Source organism: Pleurodeles waltl, chromosome 11 (genome assembly GCF_031143425.1).
Source record: "Pleurodeles waltl isolate 20211129_DDA chromosome 11, aPleWal1.hap1.20221129, whole genome shotgun sequence".
Taxonomy (NCBI): domain Eukaryota; kingdom Metazoa; phylum Chordata; class Amphibia; order Caudata; family Salamandridae; genus Pleurodeles; species Pleurodeles waltl.
Genome location: NC_090450.1, coordinates 178,023,403 through 178,041,618, shown reverse-complemented (window position 1 = coordinate 178,041,618; position 18,216 = coordinate 178,023,403). Strand labels below are relative to the sequence as shown.

The 18,216-nt window shown below is 45.3% G+C and overlaps 1 protein-coding gene across 2 annotated transcripts in view; it reads right to left on the bottom strand.

The window, feature by feature from the left end:
• The window catches only part of VWA5A (von Willebrand factor A domain containing 5A), a 368,835-nt gene that overhangs the window by 145,017 nt on the left and 205,602 nt on the right, over positions 1–18,216 (bottom strand). For both annotated transcript variants that reach the window (XM_069213389.1, XM_069213388.1), the window contains exons 11-13: positions 17,888–18,002; positions 15,639–15,797; positions 14,856–14,959 (exon numbers count right to left, since the gene is read on the bottom strand). In XM_069213389.1, coding sequence (XP_069069490.1) covers positions 14,856–14,959; positions 15,639–15,797; positions 17,888–18,002 — 378 coding nt within the window. The remainder of the gene's footprint in view (positions 1–14,855; positions 14,960–15,638; positions 15,798–17,887; positions 18,003–18,216) is intronic.

Sequence of the window (18,216 nt, the reverse complement as noted above, 5' to 3'; positions counted from 1 at the left end):
TGTAAAGTGCACCTACTACCCCCAGAGAGCACTGAAGTCGTGATAGGGGGATTCTGCAAGGAGAACAAACACCAGCAATGCAACAACAGTGGATTTCCGGACCTGAGTACCTGTAAGACAAGGGGACCAAGTCCAAGAGTCGTGATAGTGTCGAGAGTGGGCAGGAGCCCAGGAAATGCCAGCTGAGGGTGCAAGGAAGCTGCCACCGGGTGGAAGAAGCTTGGTGTTCTGCAAGAACGAAGAGGACTAGGAACTTCCCCTTTGGAAGATGGATGCCCCACGTCGTGAAGTAGCTTGCAGAGGTGTTCCCACGCAGAAAGACCGCAAACAAGCCTTGCTAGCTGCAAGGGTCGTGGTTAGGGTTTTTGGATGCTGCTGTGGCACAGGAGGGACCAGGATGTCGCCACCTGGACGAGGAGACATAGGGGGTGCCCAGCAAGTCAGGGAGCCCTCACAGAAGCAGGCAGCTCCTGCAGAAGTACCTGAACAGGCACTTGGAAGAAGAGTGAACCGGAGTCCACACAAAGTCATAAAAAAGGGAGTCCCACGACGCCGGAGGACAACTCAGGAGGTTGTGCACTGCAGGTTAGAGTGTCGGGGACCCAGGCTTGGCTCTGCACAAAGGAAATCCTGGAAGAGTGCACAGGAGCCGGAGCAGCTGCAAATCACGCGGTACCCAGCAATGCAGCCTAGCGTGGGGAGGCAAGGACTTACCTCCACCAAACTTGGACTGAAGAGTCACTGGACTGTGGGTGTCACTTGGACAGAGTTGCTGAGTTTCAGGGACCACGCTCGTCGTGCTGAGAGGGGACCCAGAGGACCGGTGATGCAGTCTTTTGTTGCCTGCGGTTGCAGGGGGAAGATTCCGTCGACCCACAGGAGATTTCTTCAGAGCTCCAGGTGCAGAGAGGAGGCAGGCTGCCCCCAGAGCATGCACCACCTGGAAACAGTTGAGAAAGCCGGCAGGATGAAGCGATACAAGGTTGCTAGTAGTCGTCTTGATACATTGTTGCGGTTTTGCAGGCCTCCTGAGCAGTCAGCAGTCGATCCTTTGGCAGAAGGTGAAGAGGGAGATGCAGAGGAACGCTGGTGAGCTCTTGCATTCGTTATCTGGTGAGATCCCCAAAGCAGAGACCCTAAATAGCCAGAAAAGGAGGTTTGGCTACCTAGGAAGGAGGATTGGCTACCAAGAGAGGTAAGAGCCTATCAGAAGGAGCCTCTGACGTCATCTCCTGGCACTGGCCACTCAGAGCAGTCCAGTGTGCCACGGACACCTCTGTTTCCAAGATGGCAGAGTTCTGGGACACACTGGAGGAGCTATAGGCACCTCCCCTGGGAGGTGCAGGTCAGGGGAGTGGTCACTCCCCTTTCCTTTGTCCAGTTTCACGCCAGAGCAGGGCTGGGGGATCCCTGAACCGGTGTAGACTGGCTTATGCAGAGATGGGCACCATCTGTGCCCATCAAAGCATTTCCAGAGGCTGGGGGAGGCTACTCCTCCCAAGCCTTCACACCTATTTCCACAGGGAGAGGGTGTTACACCCTCTCTCAGAGGAAGTCCTTTGTTCTGCCTTCCTGGGCCAGGGCTGCCTGGACCCCAGGAGGGCAGAAACCTGTCTGAGGGGTTGGCAGAATTGCATTGGGGTGACAATTCCATGATTTTAGACATGTTACATGGCCATGTTCGGAGTTACCATTGTGACGATGTACATAGGTAGTGACCTATGTACAGTGCACACGTGTAATGGTGTCCCCGCACTCACAAAGTCCGGGGAATTTGCCCTGAACAATGTGGGGTCTCCTTGGCTAGTGCCAGGGTGCCCACACACTAAGTAACTTTGCACCGAACCTTCACCAGGTGAAGGTTAGACATATAGGTGACTTATAAGTTACTTAAGTGCAGTGGTAAATGGCTGTGAAATAACGTGGACGTTATTTCACTCAGGCTGCACTGGCAGGCCTGTGTAAGAATTGTCAGAGCTCTCTATGGGTGGCAAAAGAAATGCTGCAGAACATAGGGATCTCCTGGAACCCTAATACCCTGGGTACCTCAGTACCATATACTAGGGAATTACATGGGTGTACCAGTATGCCAATGTGAATTGGTGAAATTGGTCACTAGCCTGTTAGTGACAAATTTGGAAAGCAGAGAGAGCATAACCACTGACGTTCTGGTTAGCAGAGCCTCAGTGAGACAGTTAGGCATCACACAGGGAACACATACAGGGCACATACATATGAGCACTGGGGCCCTGCCTGGCAGGATCCCAGTGACACATAGACTAAAACAACATATATACAGTAAAATATGGGGGTAACATGCCAGGCAAGATGGTACTTTCCTGCAATGTATCACTAGCAGGATGCCGGAGGCCATGAGGCCCAGCAGCCTCAGAGTCAGTCTCACCGAAACCCACGACAGAGGCTGAAAGATCGGAATCATAGCCTGAATATCTTGGACTCGCTTTGGATAAGCCCAAAACTGCACTGTGTCCAGAACAGCTCTGATGAAATGGAGCGTCTGAGAGGGAGTCCGGTGTGACTTCGCCACGTTGATAGTGAACCCCAGCGTGTGCAGGATCGCCGTAGTCTGAAGGTGGGAGACGACTTTCTGGGGCGAGTCTGCCTTCAACAGCCAGGCATCGAGGTAGGGAAAGACTGAGACCCCTAACCTGCGCAGATGAGCTGCAACCACTCCCATCACTTTCATGAACACCCGAGGGGTGCTGGTAAGGCTGAAGGGGAGCACGGTAAACTGATAGTGCTCGTGACCTGTCACGAATCATAGGTAACGTCTGTGGGCAGGCAGGATAGGGATGTGGAAATTAGCATCCTGCAAGTCCAACGCTACCATCCAGTTTCCTGGGTATAAGGCAGACAGAACCTGAGCCAGGGTGAGCATTCTGAATTTCTCCTTCTTGAGGAAGTAGTAGGAGGGTTTGGAGGCTGCAGTGGGGGCAGGGGTGGACTGGGCAGACCTCTGGTTCCCTGTCCCACGCCCATGTGGGATTCCACGTCCCCGGCCATGGAGCAGCTGAACAGCATGGGTGGCACAGTGGCTGGGTGGGAGACGCGACAGGGAGACGCTTCTGTGACCACGAAAGGGGTGAAAAGCAGACTGCTGGGGGTGAGGGGCAGCGGTAAGACCAAGGGACCGCGCCATAGCCCAGGAATCCTTGAATCTCTCCAAGGCCAAGTCCGCCTTGTCTCCAAAGAGATGGGAGCCATCAAAGGGCATGTCCATGAGAGACTGTTTGACCCCCCCACCGAAAAAACAGAAGTACGCAACCAGGCATGGCGTCTCAAGGCCACCGTCATAGCAGCCAATCTGCCCAGAGAGTCGGTCGTGTCCAGCCCACATCGGATCGTGAATTTTGCTGCATCTCTCCCATTGTTGACAGCTTGGGAGACAGTAGCACAGGCCTCCTCCGGTATCTGAGGGCAGAACGTGCACAACCGTATCCCACAGAGAGTGGGTATAGCGGCACAAAAGGCATGCGGTGTTCACGGACTGCAGCGCTAGACTGGAGGACGAAAACAGCTGGATGACAAGACTCTCAGGCGTGGGATGTTGGGACAGGAATTTAGGGTCCTTCAGGGCGGGACGATGGCGGCGTGTGATAGTCCTTTTCACAGGAGCCCCTGTTTTGTTTATGGACCAAGTACCCAAAAGCACATCGGTGAGGGCTTCATTGAATGGCAAAAGGGGCTCAGATGTGGAAGCCCCTGGTTGAAGCACCTCCGTCAATAGTTGGCGCTGACCTCTACAATAAGTAGCTCAAGGCCAAGTGTAAAGAAATGGCTCCCTGTTGCAGTTACCCCCCACTTTTTGCCTGATACTGATGCTGACTTGACTGCGAAGTGTGCTGGGACCCTGCTAACCAGGTCCCAGCACCAGTGTTCTTTCACCTAAAATGTACCGTTGTCTCCACAATTGGTACAAACCTGGCACCCAGGTAAGTCTCTTGTAACTGGTACCCCTGGTACCAAGGGCCCTGATGCCAGGGAAGGTCTCTAAGGGCTGCAGCATGTCCTATGCCACCCTAGGGACCCCTCACTCAGCACAGACACACTGCTTGCCAGCTTGTGTGTGCTGTTGGGGAGAAAATGACTAAGTCGACATGGCACTCCCCTCAGGGTGCCATGCCAACCTCACACTGCCTGTGGCATAGGTAAGTCAACCCTCTAGCAGGCCTCACAGCCCTAAGGCAGGGTGCACTATACCACAGGTGAGGGCATAGGTGCATGAGCACTATGCCCCTACAGTGTCTAAGCAAAACCTTAGACATTGTAAGTGCAGGGTAGCCATAAGAGTATATGGTCTGGGAGTCTGTCATACACGAACTCCACAGCACCATAATGGCTACACTGAAAACTGGGAAGTTTGGTATCAAACTTCACAGCACAATAAATGCACACTGATGCCAGCCCTCTAGCAGGCCTTACAGCCCTAAGGCAGGGTGCACTATACCACAGGTGAGGGCATAGCTGCATGAGCACTATGCCCCTACAGTGTCTAAACCAATTCTTAGACATTGTAAGTGCAGGGTAGCCATAAAGAGCATATGGTCTGGGAGTTTGTCAAAAACGAACACCACAGCTCCATAATGGCTACACTGAATACTGGGAGGTTTGGTATCAAACTTCTCAGAATAATAAACCCACACTGATTCCAGTGTTGGATTTATTAAAAAATGCACACAGAAGGCATCTTAGAGATGCCCCCTGTATTTTACCCAATTCTTCAGTGCAGGACTGACTGGTCTGTGCCAGCCTGCTGCTGAGAGACGAGTTTCTGACCCCATGTGGTGAGAGCCTTTGTGCTCTCTGAGGACAGAAACAAAGCCTGCTCTGGGTGGAGGTGCTTCACACCTCCCCCTGCAGGAACTGTAACATCTAGCCCTGAGCCTCAAAGGCTCAGGCTTCGTGTTACAATGCCACAGGGAACTCCAGCTAGTGGAGATGCCCGCCCCCTGGACACAGCCCCCATTTTTGGCGGCAACTCCAGGGAAGATAATGAGAAAAACAAGGAGAAGTCACTGGCCAGTCAGGACAACCCCTAAGGTGTCCTGAGCTGAGGTGACTCTAACTTTTAGAAATCCTCCATCTTGCAGATGGAGGATTCCCCCAATAGGATTAGGGATGTGCCCCCCTCCCCGCAGGGAGGAGGCACAAAGAGGGTGCAGCCACCCTCAAGGACAGTAGCCATTGGCTACTGCCCTCCCAGACCTAAACAAACCCCTAAATTCAGTATTTAGGGCTTCCCAGAACCTAGGAAATCAGATTCCTGCAACCTAAGAAGAAGAGGACTGCTAAGCTGAAAAACCCTGCAGAGAAGACGGAGACACCAACTGCTTTGGCCCCAGTTCTACCGGCCTGTCTCCCCACTTCTAAAGACACTGCTCCAGCGACGCTTGCCCCAGGGACCAGCGACCTCTGAAGCCTCAGAGGACTGCCCTGCATCTAGAAGGACCACAAACTCCCGAGGACAGTGGCTCTGTTCACCAAAGACTGCAACTTTGCAACAAAGAAGCAACTTTGAAACAACTTTGAAACAACTTGCGTTTCCCGCCGGAAGCGTGAGACTTGACACTGTGTACCCGACGCCCCCGGCTCAACTTGTGGAGAACAACCACTTCAGGGAGGACTCCCCGGCGACTATGAGACCGTGAGTAGCCAGAGTTGACACCTGCAGAGGGAATCCCGAGGCGCCCCCTGACCGCGACTGCCTGCTTCAAAGACCCGACGCCTGGTAAGGACTCTGCACCCGCAGCCCCCAGGACCTGAAGGATCCGACTTCTAGTGCAGGAGCGGCCCCTAGGTGGCCCTCTCCCTTGCCCAGGTGGTAGCTACCCCGAGGAGCCCCGCTCTTGCCTGCCTGCATCGCTGAAGAGACCCCTTGGTCTCCCATTGATTTCCATTACAAACCCGACGCTTGTTTGCACACTGCACCCGGCCGCCCCGTGCCGCTGAGGGTGTACTTTCTATGTGGACTTGTGTCCCCCCCAGTGCCCTACAAAACCCCCCTGGTCTGCCCTCCAAAGACACGGGTACTTACCTGCTGGCAGACTGGAACCTGGGCACCCCCTTCTCCATTGAAGCCTATGCGTTTTGGGCACCACTTTGACCTCTGCACCTGACCGGCCCTGAGATGCTGGTGTGGCAACTTTGGGGTTGCTCTGAACCCCCAACGGTGGGCTACCTTGGACCCAAACTTGAACCCCGCAGGTGGTTTACTTACCTGCAAAAACTAACAAACACTTACCTCCCCCAGGAACTGTTGAAAATTGCGCTGTGTCTAGTTTTAAAATAGCTATATGTCATTAATGTGAAAACTGTATATGCTATTTTGCTAATTCAAAGTTCCTAAAGTTCCTAAGTGAAGTACCTTTCATTTAAAGCCTTACTTGTAAATCTTGAACCTGTGGTTCTTAAAATAAACTAAGAAAAGATATTTTTCGAAACAAAAACCTATTGGCCTGGAATTGTCTCTGAGTGTGTGTTCCTCATGTATTGCTTGTGTGTGTACAACAAATGCTTCACACTACTCCAGTGGTTCCCAAACTGTGCGCCGCGGCTCCTTGGTGCGCCGTCAAAATTAGCCAGGGGCGCCGCACACAGTCTGGAAACCACTCGGAGGTGCTTTTAATCGGTAGCTTTTCACCGTGGTTTTGGAAACAAAACCCCCTGCATTAATTATTGTGACCAGCGGAGGGCGCCAGAGTACCATTAATAATATCCCTATGACAAAAGAAAAGAAATAATTTAAAATAAATGGTTTTCAGGAACCTGAACGAGAGAATTAAGAAGTCAAACTGTAAATAGTGTAGGTACAGGTACAGGCTGGGATTACGTTCCCCCACCCGCCAAAAAAAAGTAACATAATGGGGAGCCGTGGCCAACACGGCCAATAGGTCAAAGGAGCCGGGGATCGAAAAAGTTTGGGAACCACTGCACTACTCCTTTGATAAGCCTACTGCTCGACCACACTACCACAAAATAGAGCATTAGAATTATCTCTTTTTCCCACTATCTTACCTCTAAGGGGAACCCTTGGACTCTGTACATACTATTCCTTACTTTGAAATAGTGCATACAGAGTCAACTTCCTACACCAAGGACCTCAGCCGCCCTGCTGACCAACATGGCATAAGTAGCTCCCTCCACCGCAGCCACATTAGGAGGCGAAAGCATGCCAGCATCTGGAGAAGTGTCCAGTCCATTGGCCTCGCTTAATTCCTGTGCACATCCTAAAGATGGGTCATCCTGGTATTCATAAGGGTCCAGGGACCCCTCCACGCCTTCTCCGAATTCGTACTCATAGCGAAAAGGGTCCAAATCTGACCTGGGGTGAGTAGGCCCCATCGAGGACAAAGGCGGTGTCGTCCAATGCCACTCCAACTCCGAGTCGTCGGGGATAAGGATCAGGTCGACGTCGATAGTTGGCACTACCAGCGTCGAGAGTGTTGACAATTGAACCAGCGCCGGGGAAGGTCTCAGTGGTACGACCAGCATCCGCAGAGGGTCCGGAGGGGACCTCAGTGGCCAGAGCCAAAGCCGCCGGTGCGGAACCCAAAAGCCCCTTGGCCGAAACCCTTGGACCCAAAGGTACCATATCGGGGTCGGTCTTCCCAAAAATGAGGCGCATGGCCTCATAAAACTCTTTAAGTTGGGTGGGAGTCGCTCCAGCTCCCGGAAATTCAGGTAAGAGTGGAACGGACCCAGAAGCAGACTCCGAGGACAGAGGCCTTGAGCGTCAACGCTCCTACCTCGTCGCATCAGCTGAGCTACGAGGCGAAGTCGAAGAGTGACGGGCCGCTTAGACTTCTCTTTCTTCTTACCTGTGCCCGAAGATTTGGAGGAAAACGAATGGTGGCGGCTCCGCGAACGGTCTAGAGACCTTCCTCTTGTGCGAGATCGGGATCTACGCGGAGTCGAGCGCCGGGCTGCTATCAGCTTGAGAGAATGCTCTCTAAAGGCCTTTGGGTGCATGGCCCGGCACTGGGAGCACGACTTTGGGTCGTGGTTGCGCTGCAGGCACCACAAACAAACCCGATACGGATCTGTCACTGACATCATGCGTTGACAGTCCTCGCAGGGCTTGAAACCGGTCAAATTCAGTCCAAAAATAGACCAGGATAGCTCTCTCCGGATCAGCCTGTGGTGCGGAAAGAAAAGAACTGACGTCACTGCGCTGAGGCAGCGTCTACGTACTACTCCCAACATCATCACGGCGACTACGATGCCAACAACGACCAAAGAGTCGACCGATGCCACCTACCGACGTGCAAGGGTCTTGCTCAAAGAAAAATCTCCTGATCCAGTCTGACGCCTGGAGGAAATTCTAAGGTAAGGAATCTGCAACTAGAAGTCTCTATCAGATGTAGATTGATAAGGGTGTCCCATAGGGTTCCTGACTAAGCCCCACACTTTCCAATATCTATGTTGCCCCCCCAGCAAAATATTGTTAGAACATATGATTGGAGATCCACTCTTAAGCAGATGATACACAGCTGGGTATCTCCTTTAATAAAGATCCAGCAGTTACCAAGCAGTGCTTCATTTCTTGCATGAAAACAATTGCTGCCTAGATATCTCTTACCTGCCTTCAATTGAATGCAGCTAAAACCGAGATGATGCTGTTTGGAAAAGCCCAACAATTCTGGGCTGACAACTGGTGGCCAGACACACTGGGCCCCATACCCACTCCCAAACAGGTGGTGAAAACTTAGGTGTCCGATTTGACCACAAGCTCACCATAAAAGAGCAAGTCTTCCTACGACAGGTACTTGTTTCCACATTCTATATATGTTAACGAAAGCCCTCCCGTTTTTAACTTTCTCCTCCAGAAAAACCCTAGTTCAAAGGCTTATAACTAGTCGGCTGGACTACTGCATTGCCTGGTTAGCTTCTGCTAACTTCAACCTCCTTGCAAAACTTCCAGTAGTCAGCTCAGCTTATACGCAATCAACCATCAGGCACAGCCTCATTAACTCTTCTTAAATCGTTACATTGGCTGTTGATTAAAAAATAAAATAAAAAATCTTTAAGACTTTCTGTTTTACTCATAAATCCCTCATGGGACTAGGCCCTACTTACTTTGCACAGAAGGTTACTCCTTCTTGTCTGGCAACACATTTGAGATCTAGCGACAAAGCTCTTCTCACAATTCCTCGTGTAAAGAGAACAAAAGCAGGAGGTAGAGCCTCTTCATGTCTGGCCTCTGTCTACAGGAATAAACTGCCACACAAAATTCAAACTTATGCTGGCCATTTCCCCTTCAGAAAAATGCTCAAGACTACTTTGTTTTAACATTGCTTTCCCTTCCGCATGTCTAGCAGTGCCGAGATACCCCTTCTGGTGCGATTTGCGTGCCATAATAAATGAAACGTAACAAACTAGAATAAAAGCGTAATTAAATCTCATTTGATCAAGTGATTTTACATTATGTGAAAACAATCTAAGGTTGAAAAAATAAAGATAAAGATATACCGGGTAACAACCTGGCACAAGACTACAGAGTAACTATCTGAAGACAGACTCCTAGGGAAGACCACTGTAACACACTGAACACCACAAAAAGACCCATACAATGAGCTAGAAAGGCTTCTTCAATAAATGTGTTTCTTAAATCTGCCATGTTAAGTATACAGAAGAAATCAGGAATATTTCATGGCATTTGAATAGGGGAAAACTCCAAAGCTGTGGAATGGAGATTTACATTTCAACTCGAGCCTTCCTCAGGCTACCCTCAGCCCCTGTCACTCAAAAAGTTCAAGATGCCCCAAAGTGCATTCTATGTCACAACCCATGTCACAGAAGTAGAATGGCAGACAAGAAATTTACTGTGGGTCCTCAGCATATGAGTTTCCAAAGCAAAACATGCACACTGGAAAGCCCTCTTGGTATTAAAAGGAAGACCAACATTTAAGTAGAATGTTCTTTCTTTCGGCATTATTGTTTTAGTGAAACATTCAAAGTTTTCTACTATCAACATATCTGAACTGCGAGTAGGAACAAGTCTGTCTGTAAATGGACAATGGTCTGTTCAAGGTCAAATCACCAGTAAAGACCATAAAGAGATTCCCTCCCGTCTAAAATAACCACACATGCATTTGTATTTTGACATCAAAATACAGTAAACACTGAAAACTACTATGTTTAGTAGAAGGGAATTAAATTACCAGTTCATTCATCTCTCCATTTGCCTGCCCGGGTACACCTGAACATTTACTAATGTTTATTATTGGTGAGGCTTGGGGAACACATTTAGTTGTAAATTAATGATGGGCCGATCAAAGCATCCAGTATGGTTCACTTCCAGAAACTACTGTGTGCTCCACTGCAAAAGGCACAATTTTATTGATTATTGTTCCTTGTTACGACTTCATGTGCAAGCTAATAGGTTCCTTTAATGTTAGGTTGGGTCAGGGGGTTAGGGCGGATGGGGTGAGGGGCTTTGACTGCTAGACGATGACTGGAGCACTGTGTGCTGGACCAGTTGTTGGTTGAGTACAACAACGTTACTGCAGAAGCACAGACACTTCGCAGAAGCTCATTCCTAGACTGGGAAGCCACTCAAACCAGAACAAACAGGAAAAACTCATGCTTGGTACAACAGTGACTGTTAATAATGCACAATGTTGGCATTATTAGTTAAGCTGGTCAATACTTTGCAACCCATACAGGAAACATGGGAGCCCTAGATCTCAAAATAAACTTGATGGTCCTTGGCCTGAGGCTGCTGCAAGAATATTGGACTTGATATTGAAGGCATGCATGCATAGGTGACAAACCCCTAAGAAATAATCAGATACCCGATTACTATGCCAAAGAGGTGGAAAGAAGTTCGCCAACTTAACAATATGAGGCTGATGGCCTACCCAAAAAGGCATAATATGGAACCGATCCTGAAAGACTGGTTCTGCAAAATGCTGGCTCCCAACAGATTATCTAACTTCTTCTAAGTTGAACGTGCAAATAGGGTTCCAGTGACAACTCCTGGGACAGCAGAGCTTCTTGCAGATGATAGTGACAAGACTGTGTTGTGGTAGTTCCCATGCCAGAAAAAAAGCACGGAAGCATAATCGGTACAAATACAGCTTCATCTTTATCATTGCTCCGACCATGCAGGAAACAGGTTTGTCTGGCTCCACTGCTGCAACAGACCTCCTATAGAATACCACAGTGGAACCAAACCATGCAATACAGTTGAACGTGGAACCAACCCATGAAATACCCTAAGTGTTCCAACTTATGCAAACCACAATAGGCTGATAAACTACAACAATTGTGAACTGCTCATGCAAAAGAAAAGACAAAAAGTCCCCATCACTGTTGAAAAAAGTAAGGTATCTTTTGTCTGGTCTATAATGTGGGAAAGAGGAAGGGCCAAGCCGGCAACAAAAAATACTCATCAGTTACTCATCATAAGCTAGTGGTGTCCAGATTTGGATCAAACTGGGGGTATCATCGACACCATGCAAAGAGCATATTCATGAGTCAAGATAGTTTGCTGCTAATGGTAAGATAACAAACTGTTGGCTGTCCTCTCAATATATGCCCCAAATACTATGCAACCCAGTGTCTTAGACAGCCTTGCGCTCTTGCTGCTGATGGTGGGCCACATCCCACTGATGATGAAAGGAGACTTCAACTGTGTGGTGGACAAACTCCTGGAGAGGTCTAGGCCCTCAGAGCAGGGAACAGTAATCGGTATGATAAGGAACTTGAGAGGGTATGGACTGCTATGATATACTACCATCTTGCCCCCTATATGATCTTCATACATGATTATCCATGATCATCTACGGGCAAAACCTATGTTAAAACTTCAGACATGCTTGTTCAAGTCAAGTCTAATGGCTAGAATTTTATTGTATATTTTACAATCAGTATTGAATAGAGATATTGGTTAGTAATTTTTAGGGTCTTTTGGGTCCTTTCCATCTTTCAAGATAATAATATTTGTTGCTTTGAGTGCTGTGCTTTGAAGAGCACCTGTTTCTGGGAAGTGTGCAAAATGGTTCTTAAGTGGATGAATTAGGACAGAACCCCAAGTGTGACAGAAAATGGTGAGGAATCAGTTGGCATCCTCAAACAAATCTCAATACAATTGTGGTGGATCTGGACACAATTTATAAGAGGAGTCAATAACTCCCTTAACATACACCTCTGATTAAATGGACAAAACAAAATAAAATCTTGAAAACACTAACAAATATATGTTCCCCCAGGAACCTCCACAGAAAAGTTTAAACTACAATAAAAAATGACAAACTATAATCAAGGACCCAAGCAGACTTATTCGCCCATCATTCAAACAATGTCAATGTTTCTCAACAAAATCAGGGTGCCTTCCCCTCCCCAGAACCCTGCCCCATAACCCTCATCCTTCTACTCTGCTTACTCTCTACTCTGCTCCCCCCTTTGCATTATCTCCTTACTTTCATATTTTGTTCAGGTTTTTCTCTCTTTTTGGACTACATTGTTAACATTTTGTATGGGTGATCATCTACGTGCCACAGTGTACTTAACAAATACATAACCATGGTATGCCTGTAATGGATGTATAATTACCTAATCACCATACCATTGTTCAATAATTGCCTTTTCAACATCTAATAACATTTTGTTGAAACCAATCTGTTTTTTTAGATCTCTGGTGCTTGGCCAAATGCGCTGCTCAATATCTACAGGAGTTAGGGGACCTCCTCTCTTATCCTAATTCTTGAGCAAAAAGGCTTAGTTCAAGAGCAGTTTGCTACATGAACCCATGCACTGATAATACCGCAAAACTGAAAACAGCCAAAAGAACTCAAGTTCATCTCATCAAAGAAATAGATTCCATAAATGGGCATGAGAGAGGAAGATCAAACTTTTGCATACACCTGAAATCAATTACTTTAATTTGTGCACCACTTTGCTGAAAAACATATCTGTAAGAGGTAGTTTCTTACCTTTAGGGCCTACATATACCGCCAAATCATTTTTTTTAGTTGTACAACATTTTTCACCAGTTCAAGCACTCCTATTTCAAAGCCACTGAGAGTTTTGTTTTAATTAAAACAATTTTATTATGTTCCTAAAATAAAGAGGTCAAGTTCCACCTTGGCCACAGATATCAAGGACAGAAGAAACTACTATATCAAGGGTATCAGTTCTTTGTCCTGATTCTTTGTAACCAGCTTGTGGAACAACTCCACAGCATGTTAATTTGCCCTGGAATATCTCTTATTTCAGACAGTGTTCATCTGAGATTGCTTATCTTGAGGAAAGCACCTGTTCTATAGTAGTAAGGCAGCTTTTGCTCCAGTCTTATATAAACTAATGTAAGGCATGTACAAATGCTAGCTCTACCTATTAACCACTCAGTAAGCTCTATTTCCTGGAAATACACTCATGGTATAATGTTCAGTTTGGAACGATATAAATGCTTTATCCATTCTTGACACAATACTGTTCCATGGGTTGGTGCTCAGTCTCAACATGAACACCGATTGACAAAACAGATTACAACATAATGATTGGACAGACCATTTTAACATAAACCTGGATATGAAATTGTAGTCACATTTATTTATTTAAACATTAAACCCTCATCACACCTGAAACCCACCTCTCCCCTACAAAAGCTGACTTTCCGTCTTGGCTCACAACTACTTTCTCTTTTGTCACTCCCTCGGTATATGTGGATAGTTTCACCTACATCTATCACGCGTCCATCAAACAAAAAGCAGACAAGGAAGCCTCAATAAAATCTATAACAATTAAATAAATACATCATTAATATTTGGTAGAGTAAGTAAATCTTTTTGAACTATTATTAAGGTTAAAAACCATTCTCCTTTTCAAACAACGCCATTTCAATGGACTAGTATGGAAACTTCTAATTATAAACTTATCAGTGCAGCATGTTCAAGTTATCATGAACCCAGATTCAAATGTTAGCAGGCACTCCTGACCTTATGATTCTCACACTCTTTATTCAACATCACTCCACCCTCGTACAATAAATGTTCACATACCCACAACCTGCATAGATAACTGCCACTGTTTGGTAATCAATGCCTTTCCAGTTTTGTGAAGGACAGAATTTAAAGGCAGGTGAAAACACCTGCTCTGGAGAATCCTATGAAGCAGCAGTCCCTTTAAGATCAATCAAGGGACTCTCCATTGCTTAAAATACAACTTGCCGGCCCTTCACCAGCCAGTCAAAAGAATTTAAATCAAAGTCGTAACTATACCCACTAAGTGATTTACATTCATTGATTGAAACGTTTAAAACTAAGACCACTAATCAGATGTTAAAGGTAGGTAGATGTACCATTGTCTTGTAAAGATTAGTTGACACCCTTTCACCAGGTAGTCAAAAGATTTTGAACAGCGATGGAGTTGTTTACAATCAGTGTAAGAAAATTTAAAAAATAAGCTTATTGTTTTTAAAATAGCAACAATAACGGAGCTAATAATATTTCCAGGAGCAAGTTAGATTTTTGACAGTGTTTGGGGAAAACATAGGCTCTCATGACTCACCAACTGAGACGTTCTCTGTACATTTTGAACTTCTTTGGTTTGTAGGTCGCAAAGATATGATCAAAATGGTAATTTATTATAAGGGATGGCTTCCTGAGCACTAGTCAAATGCTTGTATCCATTGAGATTTGAGTATGCACTGCTGTTTGCATTTTCGCATAGTGTATGAAAACTCTTAACGAAATACATAAACCAATTGTTGTTTTACAGGCTACCTTAAAAACTCTATAATGCACAACCACGATTTTAGAGTTTAGTTTAAAAAGGGTTTTCAAAATAAGCTGTATAATAGTTGGAGAGTAGAATAAACTCTTGGACCATACCTGGACTCTTCCTCCAGTTGCAGAGAAAACTGTAGTGAATTCCTGAAGCTCTCGCCCTTGAACGTGTATTCCAAAGAAACATCTGCACTGGTTGTTTGGTCAATCTAAACGATACCACGAGAGTAAAAGACAGGAGAAAAAACAGGGTAAGAGTGACAAAATCAAAGGAGAGTTTCACTAAGCATTAACGTCGAGATCAGACAGAACTGTTTTTCATTAGACTCTGCACCAACATTAGTATCAGGGTGCTTTACATCAAAAGAGAACAAGGACAATTTTAAATGCGACAGGGAGTCATAACTAGTCGGGTAGACAGAGTAGGTCAGACATATCAATGAGAAAAAAACATACTTCATAAATGGTTGGAATAGGTGGGCATAAATAATAGAGACAAAAATCTTTCACACAAACAAATGATTCCTGCAGAAATAATGGACATGGGAAGGATGGACACAGTGCTCCCTTCTGTACTCCACACTTCATCCATCCAAGGTAAGGCCAACAACTGGAAGACCCTTCAACACCCTAGAGCCTTTTTCATACTTAGAACATTTTCAATTATTAGAAGAGCAGATTCTCCACTAGCGAGCCAATTATGGCTTACAGTGATATGAGTTGTGCTTAGTGACGTCCTAATTGATTGGGAAGCCAGTGATGATACAGTGTGTGGTGGTGGAGGAGTAGAAGTTGCCAAGTGAATAAAGTATGGTATATTGAGGCATATATATTTCTGCAGTGGTTCACTAATAATAATTGGTCATGCACCACTCTCTAAATACTCACCTTTCCTTTTAACTGTGCATAAAGAATGGACCTCTGACCACTAAAGATGGCATTAGGAAGGTGAGAAAGGAGCACAGACTCTACACCAGTTGGAAGCGTCCACTTCAAAGACACATCTTTCACCACAGGCTGCAAGGAACATTTCAAGGTCTGAAGCACCTGCACAGGAGCAAAATAGTAGTATGTAATGCCTTCAGAGAAGGAATGGATATTGGTGTAAATACTTTTACCTAGAGATACTGTTAGAAAAATAAACTAAAATAATTAGGTATATAAAGACAATATTGTATGTATAAGTGAAATATTGCAGAATATCAGCTCAGGAAAGGAGAATGTCTGAGACTGAGGAGGAAAGAAAAATAGAAAGGCGTTAAAAATAAATACCACTCCGTCCTATAAATAGATATAAAGAGTGAAACATATTTCTGGTATCAGGAGAGGCAAGATTAACTCTACATCAATGAGTCCCAGATCCTTCTTACCAGCTGCAAACCTTAGCCCTGGGCAGGAGCAGGTGGAGGGCTGCAGAGAAGACATCACCTAGACATTTGCCTAATGTGTTAATATTTGCAAAGGCAATAGACAAAAAATTTACAAAAACTGTTTTGAAAACTGCAATTCTCTGTATTATGACAGCACTGTGTCTTTAATTAACTCCAATACCTGCTCTTTTATATGGTCCTGTTTTAAAGTGCCAGCACATTCTAAGTTTTTTTAAATTCACTGGTTAAATTAGACCAACTGAATATTGTGAAAATGTTTTAAATGTGCCTGAAACCATTGTCTAGTGCAATCTAATCCTTTTGACAAAGCGGTTTTGAAGCCTTTCGAAAACCAACTAAAGGTATTCTTTTTTGCTACAAAATCACCTTCGGACTCAAAAGTTATTTTAAAAGGTTTTTCAAAAGTGTGTGATTACTCTATTGCAAAATCATATTTCTTCTAGCCCTTTTCTAAATACGTATCAACTGAGCGCCTGCACATGCCACATGGATGCAAAAACCCCTAGGCTATGGAAGACTTTAGCAAGTTGCAGGATGTGGTCACTGTAAATTGTCACGCAAAACATTCAGCTACAGTTTATAGTGCCCTCTCTGGACGACATCCATCAGGTGATAAGCAGTCCTTCTCAGTGCTATGAACAAAAGCTTGTCACATGCTTGAACATTCAAATGAACTTCTTTTTCCTAGGTCCATTTCATCTTCTCTTCTTAATCAACTATGTCTTTAACACTTCTTTCTTCTTACATGTGGGTTCAATAACTACAATTTTTGGCTTCTTCCTCAACTCCTTCTTATCACTCAACATCTACATTGACAAACTTGGCAAGTGTTGTATATAGCACCCCCAAAGTCTGAAGAAAAAAAAATAATTCCTAAACTCTTCTGACCTTTGCAATATTATTCCTGTCTTAACTGGTTTGAGACTGGGCTGTAGCAATTCCGTATTATCAAGTTTTCTGTATTTGCTCTAACTTCTTTGATATTTTGAATCTGGTTCACAATTTGTTGTATAGTGTAATTTTCATGGTTGAGTGAGCAGGTATTTTGGAACTAATCATGTCAAAGCACTATTTAAGGTGTCTATCATTTACCATCTTTAGAGTCTGCCAGAAACTATAGTTCTCTCAAGGTATTATCAACACAAGAAGAAAGAACCGTCGGAGGCTGGATATTGTTATGCATAAATGAGTCTTCCAACCAAGGCCATTCAGCCAATGCTCCTGATGTTGGGAAATTCTCAGGTTCTTGGTGCATATGCCCATACTGATCATATTCTTGGAAGGCATTTAGATGTAATACATTTAAAGTGGAATTTCATGCTTAAAATGTCTATGAGATTTTTTTAAAAAAATTGTATTGGTTTTATTAGCTTGTCGAAGAAAGTATTAATATCTTCTTGCCAAATCAAGCCCAAATAATATTAAAATGAAAATAACCAAGAGTGATAGAGACAAAAAGACCAAATAGTGTTAGTTGGAAAGATTTTGACAAAATGAAAAGCAGGGCTAAATTGCAACAGGGTTGTAACAGAAGCCCCGCAGACCCCACTGTGCGGGCGGGCCTTTAGGCTTATAAGTAGTTGGGGAGCCCCCTTAGCCCCTGCAGACGTGAGTGTGGCAAGCCCTTAAACATATCTTGTAACGGTCCCCATCCCACTTTGTTACACCACTAAATTGCTCACAAGAAGATAAGAGGTCTCTGGCATGCCTACCAAAATATAACCTCAATGGAAACAACAATATTACCTTAGGTTGCATCCTCTCCTTCCCAGTGACAAACTCGAATGTGCCGTGACCTGCTCGAGCAATCCCTTTAATTAGAGCAGTAGATGCACCTTCTCCAATTCCAAATGCAAAACATCTGCAAAGCAACATAAAAACAAAAATCACCCAAAGAACTGCACATCCATTTAACCCACCTAACATACACCGAATAAATCATTAGACTTCCTGGCTGGCTAGACCACAGATATCAACAGTCTATCTGTTTAGCTGAGTCAGCATATCTTCTAACCATCTACATCCTAACTAATGATATTGTAAATAACTATATGATTATGTTAATATCCAAACAA